Source organism: Lagopus muta, chromosome 2 (assembly GCF_023343835.1).
Source record: "Lagopus muta isolate bLagMut1 chromosome 2, bLagMut1 primary, whole genome shotgun sequence".
Classification (NCBI taxonomy): Eukaryota; Metazoa; Chordata; class Aves; order Galliformes; family Phasianidae; genus Lagopus; species Lagopus muta.
The window spans coordinates 58318071-58337066 of record NC_064434.1 but is presented as its reverse complement, the minus strand read 5'-3'; the positions used below and the strand labels follow the sequence as shown (position 1 = coordinate 58337066).

General features: G+C 43.2%; 1 protein-coding gene across 1 annotated transcript; it reads left to right on the top strand.

Moving 5' to 3' along the window:
• The first annotated feature begins 6990 nt into the window (after window positions 1–6990).
• On the top strand, window positions 6991–17046 carry RSPH3 (radial spoke head 3). The gene is made up of 8 exons (XM_048937223.1): window positions 6991–7164; window positions 7285–7372; window positions 8764–8908; window positions 10251–10396; window positions 10900–11103; window positions 12076–12238; window positions 13316–13402; window positions 15105–17046. Exons 1-8 carry the CDS (start codon window positions 7046–7048, stop codon window positions 15365–15367), a joined length of 1215 nt encoding a protein of 404 aa, XP_048793180.1. The 5' UTR covers window positions 6991–7045; the 3' UTR covers window positions 15368–17046.
• Window positions 17047–18996: the final 1950 nt, after the last annotated feature.

The window sequence follows — 18996 nt, the reverse complement described above, 5'->3', positions numbered from 1 at the left end:
GGATTAGCAAACTGGCACTTGTTTGTTTAGGCAATTATTACTGGTATATTGCCCCCACGTGGTCAGAACAGCAGAAACACTAATCATACACATCTCGCAGAACTAATTAAAAACACATCGCAAATTATTTCATACTTTTTGTGAGCTCTTTGGGACGCTGAAAATGACAAAATCTGTCGGGATTGCATGAGTATTCTGGATATTTCTGCTGCAGTGAGCATGTTAACATACCATTTTACAAAATAACACAAACCCAAGTTTAATGATTAAATAAGAGAACGTACATGTCTGCTTAATAACAAAAACCACATGTCTTCACAGACACACACAAGTACACATAACTTGTAATGCATGCGGGTTTCGAATTGACTGAGCATGTGTGATGGTGCTAGAGGCAGTTAGCACTGCACTGCGCCCTCAGCATTCCGTTGTGGCCTACCAACCAAACTCAGTCTATTCCTATGGACTTGCCATCAAAGTCCAACACTGGCACCTACAATAAAGCCAACAACTTGTCATTTTTTAGCAATTATTATTTATTTGTTTGCAATGAGATCCTCCCTCTTCAGCCTTTTGTTTACAAATAGGCAATAGTCCTGCAGAGAAGGACCTGTAGGTCCTGTTAGATGAAAAACTGAACATGAGCCAGCAGTGTGCCCTTGTGGCTCGGAAAGCAAATGGGCTCCATCAGAAGAGGGGTGGCCAGCAGGGACAGGGAGGTGATTGTCCCCCTCTACTCGGCTCTTGTGAGGCCCCATCTGGAGTACTGTGTCCAGGTCTGGAGCCCCCAGTACAAGAAGGACAGGGAGCTGTTGGAGAGGGGCCAGAGGAGAGCCACAAAGATGATCAGAGGGCAGGAGCACCTCCCCTATGAAGACAGGCTGAGGGAGCTGGGCTTGTTCAGCCTGGAGAAAAGAAGGCTGCAGGGTGACCTCATTGCAGCCTTTCAGTACCTAAAGGGAGCCTACAGACAGGAGGGGAATCAACTCTTTACAAGGGGAGATAACAGCAGGACAAGGGAAAATGGTTTTAAGTTGAGGGAGGAAAGATTTAGGTTGGATGTCAGGGGGAAGTTCTTTACAGAGCGAGTGGTGAGGTGCTGGAACAGGCTGCCCAGAGAGGTTGTAGATGCCCCATCCCGGGAGGTGTTCAAGGCCATGTTGGATGAGGCCCTGGGCAGCCTGGTCTAGCATTAAATATGGAGGTTGATGGCCCTGCATGTGGCAGGGTATTGGAGATTCATGATCCTTGAGGTCCCTTCCAGCCCAGGCCATTCTGTGGTTCTGTGATACCTTTGTATTTTCCTGTAGCACTGAAGTCAAACTGGTTTGGAGACTCTTGCCTGGAGTGTGTATAATTTTGGAACGTTAAAAGCTAATCACAAGATGACTGTCTTATAACTCAGTTACATACTGTAAGGAGTTCCATGCGATCTATTTTTACCACAATGTGTCTCCAATTATAAAAGATATATCACAGGAGACCAAAAGCCGCCCATAGAAAAAATCTGCCAATTTTAGTCTGGGAACAGGAGTTCTTGTTTCTCTACTGCCCGTACCAGCTTTGGCGCTAAGCCAGCAGAGACACTGGATTGTTGCAGCAGCACACAATCACTGCTTGTTCCCAGGCTGACTCACTCCTCACCCATATACTGCAAATCACTATTTCACTGTCCCATTGCACACAGGAAAGTCCCTTGACCCAGGAAAAAATATTACTGCCAATTTTTGCTGGAGATTACAGCACTTAATTGTCACAGGGGTGTGCTTTGAATGAATATAAGTAGGCAGCTCAGGATTCTGAACGACAGTCTGCAGATGAAAGAGTACTCAAGTTAAAGAGTTACTAATTTCCAGCGCCTTCTTTCCAGGATGTCCAAGCTCAAGGATTCCCTAAAGGAAGCCATTATTATGGATGCCAGGAATTTCATCCATCTACCATCTGAATGTGTCTTGAGACACTTCCCACCAGATTTCTACAAAGGGGAACCCTTCCACATTTTAAAAAAGGCTCATGCCGAATGGCTCACTGCCAGAACTCTGTGAATGTAGCATGATCTTTCTTCCCTTCAATCCATTAGTGTATTTGCACTCTCAGGAAAATATGATGCTTTCAAGTGTCATTCATAGAATTTTGCATTTTTGTTCAACCTGTCTGCTATGACGTTTTACACAGCAGGCCGGCTTCTGCACTGCTTTGCACTGCCAAGGGGCAGCGAGAGCTGAATGGAAAGGCATGAAAAGCTGCTTTCTTGGTCCACTTTCCTTCCGCATAGCAGGATATGTTTGTCTCACATGGAAAGCAGCATAGAAACATTCACTAATTTCACTCGGAAATTCAGTCAGGAGATTAACCAAGTTAGCTTCGAAGTTTGCTTGGTTAACTGTCTGATCCAGCAAGCATTTCACCTCCAGAACTGATCACATCCAGCTGCAAAACTAAGGTGATTTTAACACACTGTTGAACTGCTAGCTTTAGGCAGACAGCAGGAGCTGTGGTTGTCATGTGCCTCCACGAGGACAATTTCCGACTACAGGAAAAGGAAGCCACCTTGGTTAGGCGCTCTGGTTACATTTTTCTCTGAATCTTCTCAGCAGTCAGTCCTTATCACACGTGTCATCAGAACAGTGGGGAAGGTTATTCACAAAGGGAAGGAACTTTTCAAACAGACAGACGATAACCCTGGGAAAAATCCAGGGGAAAAGGGCTTTGGATAAGTGATACAATCTTCATATTGGCAGCTGACTTTCATATACACAGCCAGCTGCTTTTTTAATGTTTGTTTTTTTTTTTTTTTCCTCTGCTACTAAGAGTCACTAATTATGTAGTCCTTTTTGTCCTCCTTTATAGAAAGTATCACTTATAATTTTAAATAAATCCTTTTCATTTGCTATGGCAATTACACCAATTGAATTCTACTTCTGAGTGAAGCTTCTGCAAGAGGAGAGCAGATCACAGATCCTTTTCTGTTTCTAACCCAGCATGTGAGTCTGAACAAACAATTTACAACTCCTGACCCCATCGAGCACTGCTTCCTCTGCTGGGTAATAATAAGAAAAGGTTTCTAGGAAAGATTTGTCACTTTCTAAACAAAACCTCTTTAGCCAATCAGCTTTTTACAGAACTGACCCAGTGGCTGCTTGAAACTCTTTCTCCCCGCAATCCACAAACATCTCACCAACTTCCTTCTCAGATGCTACAGTCCAGATTTCAGCCTTTCAGCTGTAGATCAAGATCAAAATTATAAAACACTGTTGTTTGTTTTTTAAAAATATTTTAAGGCCAAACCCAAGCAGATTTCAAGAGACGATGTTCCTGTGATAAAGATGGGAGATATGCCGGTATTTTCTCATGCTTACTGCAGTCTTGGCCCAGGCAATTCAACCTCATTATACACAGGGCACGAGCACTGAAAAGCAAGTTTATGGCCTCACCTTTTCCCCTGCACCTCCAAGTGTGAATTCTCGTTCAATTATAAAGCCATGATCACATATACATACAGCTGGAGAGCTTTGCATACAATTCACCAATCAGTTCTCTTCAGTGCAGTCAGTTAGGAGGTGAGAAAGTGACCTACAGCATCAACTGCAGAATTCTGCAGAGCCTTATATCCAGAATTACAGAAAATTACATGACAAGATATACAGATACATGTCTTCCCTAAGGAATAGAGATACAGCCAGAAGACACAGCACTTCAGAAGTTTTTGAGCATGTGAAAGAGCAGAGCATTCACTACTTCTCCATAAGTGCTCAGGAAGGTCGGCCTTGAGATAAAGACTGGAGAATTGTAGTGAAGTTATTTGGTATCAGGCTCTGCATTTTCCATATGCCTCCGGCACAGCTTTGGACTGTGCAGCTCAACCTCAGTGAAAAAAGGATGATCCTGCCATGACTCCAAGAGACATGATCAAGGGCAATTTGTCTTAAGATGAACAAACAGAGAGGCTATAGTGAAGGGGGAACAGAAGCAGATCAGTCTTTTCTTACTCTGGTTTCATGCAATTGCCCACAGTTTGGGGTTAAAGGAAGACCCTGACCAAGGAAAGTAAAAAGAGGCTGGAGAGGGAGTAGCAGTGTGCAACTCACTTGAGTTTCAGTAGGAAGGTCACCAACAATTGATTTTCCAATTAGCAGTTTAATAAATGATAGTTTAAAACTGAGTGTGCTGTGCTTTGCTCCACTCTCTAAAATGCTTTTCAACTCTTCCCTGATTTTTTCTTGACACTGGGTATGAAATTTGTCATACTGAAAAGCAAACTTTGCAGGAATTTGAGGGAAAAAGATGCTCACAGTCAGAGGTGACATGGTATTTGCTAATATTGAAATCATGAGTAACAAAATCTTTTCTTGCTGAGCACTGGAAAAATTAAGCCCTGGAATTTCATAGCCCTGCTTGCCCCATGAGTTCAGGACTGAAGTCAAAAGGAAGCTGCAGAGCTACAGAAAAGAAAAAAAAAGGAAGTTTAACTATTTTGGCTTGAAGACATGAGAAATAGGATCTGCATGTTACCTTTTGAAAACTGCAGATCACGACCACCAACACAGCTTAGAATAATAGTAATCTCACTTTTGGGATTCAAGTTTTGCTCCAGTAGATTGGTGGTTTTTTTCCTTCTATGTCTCTCATGTCAAGGTTTGCAAGCTGGTACATATTTTTATTAAAGCTAAGTATCTCACTGTCAGAACTAGGCCTATATGTATTAAACTTAGTGCCTACAAAAATCAGCAAAGGCACCATCTGAGGGCTGTCACACCCTCTGTTACCCTAGGACACAGCACTGCTGCAGTATTGCTGATTCCCTCTGACCCCATCACTGCATCATGTCAAAAGCAGCTTTCACTGCACTTCTGCTAATTGTTCTCCAAGAGCATTAGAGCACGCTTATAACTGTGTTTTATATTTCTGCCAGATATCTCAGGGCATTGATTAGCAGCAGCATGATGCTTTTCAGGACTTTTGATGCCACCTCAAGCGCTTCCTTCCCTGCAGACTTTCAAAAACGGCCAGGATAGGCCCTGACCAAGCAGATCTATCTTTGAATTTGTCCTTGCTTAGGCAGGAGGAGTGCACCAGAGACCTCCAGAGCCTTTTTCAGTCTGGACTGCTCTATGATTCTGTGATGTCTGCATGAAGACAGTGGCATTCTGGCATTTGCTAACATGCAAAGCCAGAGCCCTCTGCCCCTCCTGCAGAGTACCTCCAGTGCCTTTGTGTTGAATTGTAAAAAACCCTAGGTTCCATTGGTTCTGGTTAGCTTTGTCAGTTCTGCTCTCACCTCCCTTCCTCGTGACACTTGCAGCATTCTCCTGGTTCCCTTGCACCTTGTAGGCCTCCTATGAAGGAAACACTCTCTGATACCTGAGACTTGTTACTGTCTATAAGGTATTGACGTGGAGAACCTACACCTGCCATAGCAGCATAACCAAAACAAATGACTTCCAGAAGGATTCCAGAAAGAAAGGGCATGGATATTTTATATATTCAGTATTAGTGAAGTAATCAAGGCTACTCACAAAGATTTAAAAAGTGCTATTACTATAGCAGGAACCCTTAATTGCTGTTAGGTTTTGCTTAGCATATTTTAATGAGGTTGTTGTTGTGGTTTTTTTTTGTTTGTTTTTTTAATATAGAATCTGTTAACATGTTCTCATTACTTGTCATGGGTCAGGGCAATCCCAGATAGGTGTACAGACTAGGAGAAGAACTCATTGAGAGCAGCCCTGTGGAGAACTCAGGGGTACTGGTGGGCAAACAGCTGCTCTTGCAGCCCAGAAGGGCAACTGTATCCCGGGCTGCATCAGACAAAGGGTGGCAGCAGGGAGATGAAGGGCCTTCTCTGCTCTGCCCTTGTGAGCCCCACACGCAGTACTCCATCCAGGCCCGGGGCCCCCAGCTCAAGAAGGATGTGGGGCTGCTGGAGTGGGGCCCAAGGGGCCATGAAGATGATCAGAGGGCTGGAGCACCTCGTAAAGAAAGGCTGAGGGAGTTGGGCTTGTTCAGCTTAGAGAAGGCTCCAGGAAGACCTTACTGCAGCACTTCCAGTACAAAAGAGGGAAGCTTTTAAGCAGGAGAGAGACTAACTTTTTACATGGTTTGATAGTGATAGAATTAGGGGGAATGACTTTAAACTAGATGAGGGGAGACTTAGCTTAGATGTTAGGAAAGAAATCGTGGAATCACAGAACGGCCTGGGTTGAAAAGGACCACAATGCTCGCCTAGTTTCAACCCCCCTGCTCTGTGCAGGGTCACCAACCACCAGAGCAGGCTGCCCAGAACCACATCCAGCCTGGCCTTGTACGCCTCCAGGGATGGGGAATCCACAGCCTACTTGGGCAACCTGTATCTTTATCCTTGGGCAACCAATCTTTACCCAGAGCAGTGGGGCACTAGCACAGGCAGCCCAAATAAACTGTGGAGGTGTTCAGAGTCGGGTTGGATGGGCCCTGGGCAGCTGCGGGTGGCAGCCCTGCCCACAGCAGGCGGTTGGAGCTGGGTGGACTTTAAGGAGCCTTCCAGCCTGAGCTATTCTGTGATTCCACGATTCTATGGCAGGGAGTACAGAAGTCATACCAAGGGCCCGCCTCGCTCTCCTATTTCCTACCATACTACATCTTTGCAATACCCAACTCCCACAACAGCTTCCCAGACCAATGGACCCTAAGCGTGTACACAGAGTACTGCAGGCTGCCGTTCGGGACACTGCTACACCAGCCACCAACATGCGATCCAACAGATTTCTGCCACCTCCCCCCGCCCCGACCCCGCAGCCAGGCTAACGCACAGCCTCCCGCCCAGCCACACACCGCCCCGCCCCTTTGCGGCTCGCGAGAGGCGGACGGACGGCAGCGCCACCGCGCGGCCACGCCTCAGTGCTACCCGAGCCGAGCTAGCGGCCTCCCGCAGCACCCCGCCCCGCCACCGTTAGCGGCGCCCTCCAGCCCCGCGCATGCGCAGCGCCTTCCCCGCGTTGCCTAGAGACGGTTGCCTGGGCGCGTTACAGCCGCGCCGCTGTGGGAGCGGGAGCCCCCTACGCCCGCCGCCATGCTGCCTGCGTTGCGCCCGCCGCCGTCGGCCTCCGCCGTGCCTTACACCTACTGCAGCCCTCCCCGCGCCGTGCCCGCCCGCCCCAAGTACCGAGCACCGCTGGAGGCCGACGAGCCGTGAGTGCCCCTAGCAGGCTCCGTTCCCGGGGTGGGGGGAGCCACGGCACTTGGGACTTTTGGGGATGTAGTTGGAGGGTGCGCCTCCCTCACTGCAGCCGTGGGCGCTTGGCGTTGCAGGGTGAAGGAGCCCGCTCGCTGGGCCAACCTGATGTACGACAGGAGAGTGGTGCGCGGCAACACGTACGCCCGTCAGGCTGTGCCGATGGTAGGTTCTCCGCGGGCATCATCCCACAGCTGCGTTGGGAAGCAGCGCCTTAGTTTCTCTTGCCAGGGAGGGTTTCGGTTGGGTATTAGGAAACGTTTCTTCTCAGAAAGATCAGCGAGGCAGTGGCACAGGCTGCCCAGGGAGGGGTGCAGTCACCGACCCTGGAGGTGCTCAAGATCCGTGTGGTTGTGGTGCTGAGGGATGTGGTCAGTGGGTGCGGAGGGATGGGCAGACGGTCAGACTAAATGATCACTTTTTTCAACTTGAACGATTCTGTGATTTCCAGAGATTATTTCTACGCGGATGCTTTGTTTGTGTAGGGAATTTAAAGTAGTCAGTTCTTACAAGCAGTTGTATGGGAATAGCTTTGTGTTATTTCTTAGTTGTTTCAAACAGCTATTTTCATGTATTCTGTTTATGAAGTTCAAAAGGTATTTTCCTTCCAGCCCACAAAGTGCTGAATTTAGTAGTGTGGATGTCTTTTGCTTCAACAGCAATCAAGTTTCTAGATTTTTTTAATCTAACAAACAATTCTGTTGATCTTGCAGTAACTGGACTGAAGTCATGCAATTATAGATGTTCCAAGCCCTCTGCCACAGATGGGGTTGCCAACTGCTAGACCAAGTACTAGATCAGATTCCCCAGAGCCCCATGCAACCTGGCCTTGAACACCTGAGGGGATGGGGCAGCCACAGCCTCTCTTGGCAGCCTGTTCCAGCACCTCACCGCTCTCTCAGTTAAAAAACAAACAAACAAACAAACAAACAAAAAAACACTTCCCCAAGACGTCTAATCTAAATCTCCCTTCCTTTAGTTTAACTCCATTCCTCCTTGTCCTGTCAGTATCCGCCCATGTAAAAAGTTAATTTCCCTCACGTTTATAAACTCCTTTCAAGTATTGGAAGGTTGCAAAGAGGTCTCCCCACAGCCTTCCCTTTTCCAGGCTGAAGAAGCCCAGTTCCTTTAGTCTATCTTAGTAGGGTGCTCTAGCCCTCTGACTATCTTCATGGCCTTCCTCTGGACCCTCTCCAGAAGGTCCCCATCTTTCCTGTGTTGGGGAAGTCCATTTCACCTTCTTCAAGCTTCACCTGGAAGCTCGCAGCTGAGTGACAATAAGCCATTTTAATATGCTTCATTTTGTTTTATCGTAGCATGAGGTGCCATTAAAGTACGCCTGTAGATATCCCATGCATCTGTTAGTTTCTTGCCCTAGTCTTTAAGGGAATTGACAATTTAGAATCAATCAAAACTGAAAAGTAAATCTGAAATACTAGATTTGTAATGTTAAAAACAACAACAGACTTCATTTGCAAGAGAAATTAGTAGTATTTCCAAGTACCAAGTGCATGGCGGTGTATTTCTTATTTATTTTGTTGTTCACCCCTGTCCAGTGTATCCATCATCCCAGTGCATTTGAGATTCAAAGGCAGAGAGAAGCACGGAGGAGAGCATTGGCTAGAAAGAGAGCAGAAGAGCAAGTACAACTAAGAACACCTGAGCCTGTGGAAGGCAGAGAGCACGTTCATGTGCAGACAGGTAAGGGATGATTTAAAAAAAAAAAATTCATCTGAGAACAAAAACTTTCTGGTGTAAATTTACTTACTAAAGTGATAATTCAATTGGTAGAATCAATTAAGGGTAAGGTTCTCTCATCCTTTCCACTATAAACCCCCTATTTTTAGTTCTGTTTAATTACTAATAAATGTGGCTAATGAGAGTGACTTTTATTTTCAAGAATGTCTGTTTTTCAATTCTCAGTGCACATTTATTCAACAATTCATTTATTCATTCCTTTTCCAGTATCATCAGAGAAGTATAGCTCAAATAGAGGTGTGTTCTTCTAATAAGACTAGTATTAAAAATTACTAGGGGGAAGGGAAAGAAGGATGGGCAGTGGCCCTAATTTAAAGCAGGAAGCTGCACTGTTTGTGAGCAAACAATTTATTTGTAGTAAGACCAACATTTGTCAGGGGGTGATCATGGGGTTGAGCACAATGTATTGCTGTACCATTCAGAAAAGCATTTCAGATTGTCTTATAAACTGGGAAAACAGCTGTGGTACGTGCTAACCAGATGTGGGCTTTGGTTTTGTGAGCATTCTCTGTGCCACAGCACAACTGAACCCCCCTCCAATGTACAATGGTTTTTCACCATTGAAATTCTGTTGGGCACAGAAGGAGGCAGCCTAGTGTGGTTATCTTTTTTCCCATCTTTTAGTGCTGATTAATCTCTGCAGTGGGAAACAGACATATAATTCAAGTCAAGCACAGGGTGCTATATATATTTGGTTACCTCAAAGCTACTTCCAGTTGGCCCGGAAGGAGAATGTCATTTTTTAAAAATCCATCAGATCCAGTGTTCTGGAGATCTAGTCTTCTCTATACAATGGAGAAAAATCTATGGCTTTATTACTATTAATGGTGAGTAGATGGTTAGTAAATTAGTAGTATAATCATTGTCCATTTTTGAAATTGCCATATCCCAGTACCTCTACTGTTGCACTGCCTCCTACACTCTACCAAGAATTGTTTACTCTTCGAGGTGGACTGAAAATGGTGTAGGGTCTCTTTAGAAACCGGGTGAATGGGTTTAGGAGTAATTTCCAAGAACTGTACCAGATGTTACAGAAAGTATGGCATCAAATGGCTTATGTAGCAAATTGTTTTGAGAGCTTTTTTTTTGTGTGTGTTAATTTGCATTTGGTTTTTGTTTGGTTTTTGTTTTGTGTTTTTTTGGTAACTTTATAGAAACAACTTTGCAGCATATGTAGTATTTATACATCTTTGTATATAGTTCACCCAGTACAGTAATCAGGAATAGCTGAGGAATGAAATAAAAAAGAATCCAATGTAGAGCATTCCTTCTGTTTTATTTCTAGAGCTGTATTTGGAAGAGATAAGTGACCGGATAATAGAGGTTGATGTGGAATGTCAAACAGATGCATTTTTGGATAGACCTCCCACTCCTTTCTTCGTGCCAGCCAAAACAGGGAGAGATGTGGCCACACAAATAGAAGAAGGAGAGGTATGAAGCAAAGTCACATACACAAGTAGTGGTAAAGCATATTTCCTATATCAAGCAAATTTGAGACAAAACCAGAAAGGAACATCTTGTAGAACATGCAAAAGAAACCATGCAAAACAGAGGAACAAACACAGGTTCTACTGCTTTCAGCTAAGAACCACAATACTGAAAAGTGTTCTCCTCTGTGGAAATAGCATCCAGCCAGAAGGGCTGGAAACACAGAAGGGAGTAGCAGTAGGGTCCAGGTGAGTGTTCTGCTTGTCCCTGACAGTGCCCTAAGTGACTGCAGCAGAATATGTGGTGTCTTATTCCAGCTCACTTGTCACTTAGACCCCAGCAGCATTCATGCTTCTCGTCTTAGATGATGCTGGATCCCTACCTCCACTTCTCATCACGTCTTTCTGCCAGGTGTTTTGATCATCCTCCTTTGCTCCTTGCCAAGATGTTGAGAGGGATCGTGGTAAGGGGTCATTTATTTTTGTTTCACTGACTCTCATCCACAGCTCTTTGACTTTGACATTGAAGTCAAGCCAATCCTGGAAGTGCTGATTGGGAAAACCATTGAGCAAGCTTTGCTGGAAGTCATGGAAGAAGAAGAGCTGGCCAAGCTGTGGGCACATCAGCGTGCCTATGCGGAACTGCGCAATGCAGAGCTGGCTGAGGTCCAGCGCCTGGAAGAGCAAGACAGGCGATACAGAGAGGAGAAGGTAAGTCTGATTATGTGTGAAACAGGCCTGTGAGAGTGCTCACCATGTCCAGTACTGAAGGATGAGCTCTGAAATCAGCTGAATGGGGGCAGAAAGGTATTGTCAAGTTCGATGTTCTTGAAAGCATTTTGGTGCCACGTAGAACCTTGGCTTCACATAGAACCTTGCTGTCATATAGGCCTGCTCTGTACTGTTCTGTTCAATTAGAGCAGTCATGCTCAAGTGACTTGGTGAACTCAGGCACCTGATCAGGAGGCCAAACCTGACAGTATTGTGCAGCTGTTACTCAAGCCTGTTCATTATGATAATATCTAAAGGAGTAGTCAGAGTGCTTGAAGGCAAGAAGCACCTGGTGTTCTTTCACAGAGAATGCATGTGCTATTGTATGAACACACATACCTCTCCAGATCTCCAAGTACAAAAATATGTTACTAGTATCTAGCAAGTAGAAACAAATAGAAATGACAAGTCTTAATTTGTTTATTTGGGTTAGTAATGTTAATGTTATTATTGTTTTCCTGGCCCAACCTACATTTTCATTTTTTCTTACGTCAAATAGTATATAAAATTGGAAAAGTGAAAAGTTGATGAAATTTTCACCCAACCTCACCTTATTCCAAGGGCATCAATCAGCTCTATCTGCAGTAATCTAGCAGTTGAGATATCAGTGGATGATAAGGTATCGGAGAAGGATTTCATTTAGCCAGCCATAAGACCCTTATATTTACAGACCTGCCAAAATTAAAAAAGCTGTATCAAGGGATTCCTCTAGTCCTTGCACTCTATGATCAGGCATTCAAGGAGTTTTTTGTGAAAGTTAGAGGCCACAGATACTGGCATCTAGCTCAGAAGTTTTAAGTATTGGTACTCTCATTATCTCTGCTGTTTATGAGTTTCACACTGATGATTTTTCAAAATCTAGATCAAAAGAGCTGAGGGGCTGAAAACTGAAGTGCAGTATTGTCTTGACAGGAACGCTGCAAACAGCTGCAGATGCAAATGCTGCAGAAAGAGAAAGAGACCATGGAGAAAATTGCAGCTCAGACATTTGCTAAGCGTTACTTGGCTGATCTTATTCCCTCAGTCTTCAACAATCTTCACGAGAGTGGCTTTTTCTATGATCCTATAGAAAGAGGTTTGTACTTTATTTTTTTAATATATGGAGTAATATAGAAGTCAAACCATCCATAGACACACATACTTTACAGTCTTATTATTTAGAATAATGTAAGAATGCTTTATTCATTTACATTTTTGATTGCAGAGGTAGTTTTCAAACTCACAGTTTTAATACAAACATTGGTTACCTGCACCAAGTGTTCAAAAATATGTAAGAACTGACAGTTTTGCTTATAATGAGAAGAGCTGCTTTTATTTTGGTAGAAACAAATGGCTGTTTAGGACTGGTAGAGAAAGAAGGAGAGAGGGATCCAAACTGTTTAAGTGTGTTTTGATAGGATAAGTGAAGAAATATGTATGTCACTCTGAATCTTTGTTAACGATTGCTGGAACAAAGGAAAAAATGGTCAATAAGAATTAGACTCTGCAAATAATTTTAGGGTTGTACATCAGGAACTTTCAAGCTTTCAGAGTCAGCAGCATTTCTTATGGGTTACTTTGATGCGCCCCACTTATCCAGTTCCTGTACAGGTGCTCAGACTCCAGTTTGGAAATGGGTGCACTTTCTCCAGAATGAGTCAGAAGGCAAATGCAGAAACTGAGTGTGTTTTGCAAACTGAACGGGGTTTGGGACTGTTACACGTGAAAAGCATGACTGGAGTAAGCAGGAGCTCTTTAGTCAGAGAGAACAAATGCTTTCAGCAGACTAGAAGCCAGATGTACTTGGAAAGCAGAGCAGGAAATGTTATTCTTCTGACTTGCTCAGGGTAGTTATTTTCATCTAGCTAGAACATTATTGTGCATCTCATGTGTGTTTGCTCTTTGGGGATGCCAAGCCCCTTTGAAAATCAGTGAGGTTGAGAGGACTCTGGTTCAGGTCCATAATGATGAGGAATCTCAGTAAGAGAGGCAGGAGACAAGGCACCTAACAAATCCTGAGAGATTTCATCTGGCTCTTGCAAAGCAAGTATCTTCTGGCAGGGTTGTTCATCCCTTAATGGTCACAGCAAATGAAAAACAGCCCAGAGATCCCGTTGCTCATCCTTAGTAAGCAGATGCTTTTTCTTGCTTTCTTTCTGCCAAATTCTTACAGACATTGAGACAGAATTCCTGCCATGGCTGATGACAGAAGTGGAAGAAACACTAGAAAAGAAGACTCTGGGAAGGGTGATGCTTGACTGTAAGTTATCAGTTAATCTGGGCTCCTTATTTGTAATTGTTTTTTCTCCAGCCAAAACAAATGGAACGTTTGTATGCTCATTATGGACTAAGTGAGCAGGTGTCATTTGAACAAGAAGTCCAAGCGCCTGTGGCTTCGTATGTTTGCTTTCGGGTTTTCTACTTACTTATTTTTACATTTAAAAATGTTTTTAAATTTGGGAAAATCACTACTGCAGCTGCTAAATGATTGATTCTCACCTGAAAGTATTAGAATTGCCAAACATGCTGCACTAATTTCTCTCTCTGCTGGCTTTGCATTGTTTGATATGCGTTGCTGCTGGGAGTTGCAATACCTTCAGCATGATGACAGAAAGGTCAGGTGACCAGCACTTTTAATCAGAACAAGAGCTTACTACTCCAGCAGTTAATAATCAAGTCCTTGCTTTTGAAGCAGATTAAAATATCACTCTCTGCTTTCTTTTGGGCTGTTTTGGACCAAGCATGTGGGTTCTTCTATTGGTCAGTCTTCAGAGGCTGCACTGAAATACCTGGACAATCTAAGACTGTCTTTTGTAGAAGCACAAAATTATGATGAATGTGTATCCACCAGGCCAAACCCATTCTTATGTATGCATTACATATTCATTCTTGCAGTTTTACCTCAAGCAGTGATTGTGGATTTGAATTACAATTGTGTTTTTTTCCTTTGGGTTAATTTTCAGCTTAACCAGGACCCAGTATTTTCTTTGTTGAGGTCCAATTCAGATAGCTACAGCTGCAATGTTAGTATTTTTATCCTGTGACATATGTGTTGGTGTGTACACTTAAGAACCACTTCTTAAAGGATTTCTTCTTGAGGGAAGGAATTTTCTCTCCTATAATAGAGAATTCTCCTATAGGAGAATTTTTTATTGGATGGTGAGAATTCTATATTCCTATAGGAGAATTCTCTAAGGATATATTTTTAAGTAATTTGCATTTAGAAGCTACATAAATGGCTAATTTTGTCACCATCCAATAAAAAACCTGTGAATTAGAAGGAAGCATCTATGATCTAAGGTGGCTACGTTTGTCTTCTCAAGTGATGCAAACCTCAACCCCAAAATTAGCAAAGAATCTTCTTTTGGTATCTGTATCTTCTGGTATGTTGTTCCTTTTTCTATACTAAAGCCCTCTTCCTCCATCATTGGTCTCTTTATTTACCATGTTTAAATGATGTATTTCAAAGTGAATGTTGAATTATTGTTGTTTTCATTGGTTTGGAAGAGGTACAATGTTTAGAAAAACTTACAAAGGCAAAACAACAAAAATAATAAAGAACAGATGTTTTACAGCTGCTTTTCAGAAATAGGAAGTCTTTTTGATGAGTCCCACAGTTCCAGTATTACCCTCTGCCAAAAACATCACACGACATGCAACCTGGCTAATTCACCTTGTAGGGTGACCTGTTCCAAATGTGATCAGACAACAATGAAGAGATGTACAAGGCAGTCCAGGTGAACCCTTCCAAATCACTGCTTTCAGTGCAAACCTTTGGTTGTAATTAGGCTACAGCAGCAGGAATGATTTTGCTTATCCACACATTCTTTCATTGTTAGTATTATTTCTTTTTTTTTTTTTTTTCCCTCTGCCCAAGAATTCACAGGTCAGCAATGTATAAATCACTTCAAATGACAGTGTTTTTTAATTCTGTTTGTTAATGATACTTTTTTCTATTTCAGCATTGATTCGTACAGTGACTGAAAAACGCTTAGATGTGTTTAGCCAGAAACCTCTGCCTGATCAGAGAGAGGCACTTGCTGAGGAGCGCAGGCCAACAGACAGTGCACCACAGGTGGCTGCTGAGACAGAAGCTGCTGACCAAGCAGTCACAGCAGATGAAGAGACTGACCTACCTGCTGCTGAGGAACAGGCTTCGCGTCACATCACTTTCCAGTTAGAGGAAGCCGATCAAGAAGAAATGGAGGACTCAGAAACTGACTAGCAAGCAGGCAAGTAATCATCCTCTCTATTTACAGGCACTGTGGTGTAGGCATGCTGAAGAATGAATCCAGTCAGCAGTACAGCATTAAAACATGTTTTCCAAATATTAATGTTGCTGATTTCAGGCTGAAAGAGTCGAGTGTTTACTAGTGTCATGAATGGCAGTGAAATCCTATGCTCTTCTAGACAATACAAGCCATCTAAAACCAGAGATGTTTACAAGTGAGAAGTAATGCTGTCCCACATCCCACTCTAGAAAGACATAAGAAGGATATTGAGAGCATCCTGGTAACCTTCGCAAGTGCTTTGATCATGTTTTAAGAACAGAAATGTTCTTACCTTGCTTGTTTTAAAAAATAACTGCTACAGCACTTAAGTTTCTTTCCACTTATGTTACTCACTGTTCTTCCTGACACTCTTCAAGTTCTAAAGAGTTCTCTGGGAACACCTGCCCGTGCAAAATTTTCCTCAGCCTCCCCTGCTAAGGGGCTGAGCCCTGTGCTAAGCCCAGCCTTAGTTTTCTTTCTCATCACTCTTCTTTGGTGGTCCATTGATACCAGACATGAATTAAAAAATGCACCTGCACTGCCTTCCTGGCTGTTCCTAGGCCAGCTTTTTAAGTGGAGCATTCCAACTCGTAAAAGTTCATTGCTGCTCCATTGCAGCAACACCATTTCCTTGCTGGTTGTAGTGGTGGAACCAGTCCCTGCTTGTCCAGCCTGCCCTGTGCTATGTCCTCTCTGCAGTACAGAGGAGATGTCTGCTAACCCAGCAGGCCAGACCCAAGCCCAAGAAAGATCTCAGGAATGATACCTGCAGAGATAAGCACCTGCTTCACATCTCATACCCTAAGGAAGATTTTTTCTGTGAACCACTCATGCTTGTGGCTTCAAAGGCACACCCTGCCTGTCTTCCAGCCTGAGCTCTAACATCCAGACTCAAATGTGATGTACATGGAAAAGCTCACTTGGATGGTCTCGTATTTGCCTGTCTCTGTAGATAGTTGAAAATTTGAAATAATGAGATGTAACCAGCAACAAATCCACTAAGTGGTTTGAGGATCAGCAGATATGCCTGTGTTAAATTGTAATCATATATTACAGATTGTAGATAGACAAGTAGATGCTTTCTGAAGCTGGAGTATTCCTCTGTTTGCTAAGTTGCTGGTATTTCAACATAGTGTGATTGGCTTTTCATCTACCACTGATTCCTCTGATCATCCAGCAAAATATATTGTGTATGAAATTAAGGTAGTCATTACTCACTGAGTTCCTATTTAAGTATCTGAGAATAATTTGCTTTTTTGACATGTGACTGGAAATGAAAATCAGGTTTAGGCATTGAAATCAGTGGGAGGTTACGCCAGTTTCAGTAGGACCTGGATTTTGCACTGGTTTTTGTTCTCACAGTGTTGGAGATTTTTGTCACGACTTCTTCAGGCTAATTTTTTCTAGGTAATTAAAGGCTGTGTGACTTGCTTCGTGAGAATTGTAAATGAAAATTTACTTGAAGTGTTTCATGATTCAAGTGTTTAAATAAGTTATGGCACTATTATATATTCTTAAATTATTGTAAAAGTTGTATGCCTTGCATTTTTACTTCATTTGAATTTATGGTTACTATTCAGGACAATTATTTTATATTTGATTGTTGTATTTTTGGAAAAAAGGTTTTAAAATAGTTTTAATGCAGTTCTTGTCTATCAGCTATGATCTGCTGTGTTTCATCCTAACCTCACACAATAACTAAGGACAAAAGGGAGGCCTTCATGCTGTACTTGGTTTTTGATGGGATCTCTGTAGGCTTCAGGATCAGAGACCTGAGCTGAGGTATGAAAAAGCTAGCCTTTATGTTCCTGAAACCATTCTTCAGTGGCAATGTGCTTCAAATTAATGAGGGAGAGGAGGAAGACTAAGAGAATGAACACATTAAACTTTATCATGCATCTTTCTTCTCTGCTGATAGCCACTGAAAGAGGAACTTAAGATCCACGTGTTCTGTATTGATGGCCAGGCCTGCAGCAGTAAAAATAAAGGGAAAAATTCTCATCAATGACATTTGCCATCACAAATTTGTATGGCCTCCCAAGGGCTTGGGAGTTGACTTCAAACAGTTTTTTGTTTTTCATTACAAAAAGCAGCCATTAAAAATGTGTTAGAAAAGAAACTCTTAGCATCCTACAATCATGAACATTTCAGTTTGGCAAACCAAACTGCAATGGTGTCCTCTGTGCTGGGGCCAAAGAAGTCTCTGCTTTCCTGAGAATGCCATATGCTCTCCCCTGCCGTATGGCTAGGCTGATTGCCCACTGTTTGTTTCTGTCCTGGGTCAGAAGCTGCTTCTTCATACTCCCATTATTTGTTTTTCTGGGGTTCTCTTCAGCATTTCTTCCCCCAAACCAAAGACTTGAAAGTTGTATCTCACATCGCCAGAGAGGTGATGGAAACACTGGCTGATGAAGCTCTTCTGGTGAATGGGAAGATTTAAGATCTTGTGCTTTTGATTAAAAATGCAAAGAGGGGGGCCTCCCACTCTGTCCATGCTGGAGGAGGCACCAGCTCCTCAAAGCTGTTGTACCTAATTTCTATGTGCTATGATGGTACACAGCTGAATGCTAGAACGATCCTTGTGCCTGGTTTTTGATGGGAGATTGCCTGGCACCTGCCCTTCTGGGGAAAGCAGCTCTAATTTTCTCATGATGATTGTCATTTTTGTCCATGTTTAGGTTCCTGCACCCTCTGGGTGCTGTGGATGGGGCTTGCTCAGGGCATGCAGCAACTGTGCACTGCAAACAGAGGTGGGGTTTGGGCTTTCTGGGTCCCCCTGCAGCGCTACAGTTCTGGGAGCTGTGGTCAGTTGGCCCCTTGGCAGGAGCCCCAAAGGCAGATGATGAGATACTTTTCAAGAGCAAGTTGTCATTAATAAAATGTAATTACTATATTTTTTCCAGAATGTTAAGCATTCATTTTGCATATGGAGAAATGCCAGTTCTTGGGAACAACCAACAGCCTGGCAGAATGGAGGAGTTTGGTTCACCAGCCTTTATTCTTGGATGCTAACTCCTGCTTTAAGACTTCACCTTTATGTCTTTTTATTAAAAAGCAATGCCTTTCATATTAGGTATCTGAATTCACAAATATTTGCACTGACCCAGAATTCAGAAGTAAGTGAAAACTGTGACACAGATATTACTGTCTCCACAACTAACAGGTCTCTCCTATCCCTTCTTTCATACTTGAACAACCTTCCTTCACTCATCTTCAACAGCAACTTTTATTCTATCTACCAAAAGGCTATAGTAGTTCTCATGCTAAGGGAGGTGAGAAAAAGAGGAGAGCTGGCTATGTGAACACATGAGCCTTCTAGCTGACATACACATTTCTTTATCAAACTCCAAGAGCTGGATCACGCACAAATTCTTGAGCAAGATGCTCAGGACTGTTTCCCCTCAATCCCATTCTGGTAGAATTGCTATAGAGGCTCCACCCATCCTTCTGTTGTAATCGTGCAGACCTAGTTCAGACATAAGTGTTTTTTGCCAGTATATTCTCATCTTCCTCTTAAGTATACACTTTTTCTGTTGTTCCAGGCTTCTCTCTTTTAACAGGTTTTCAGAACTGTACTGTAGTA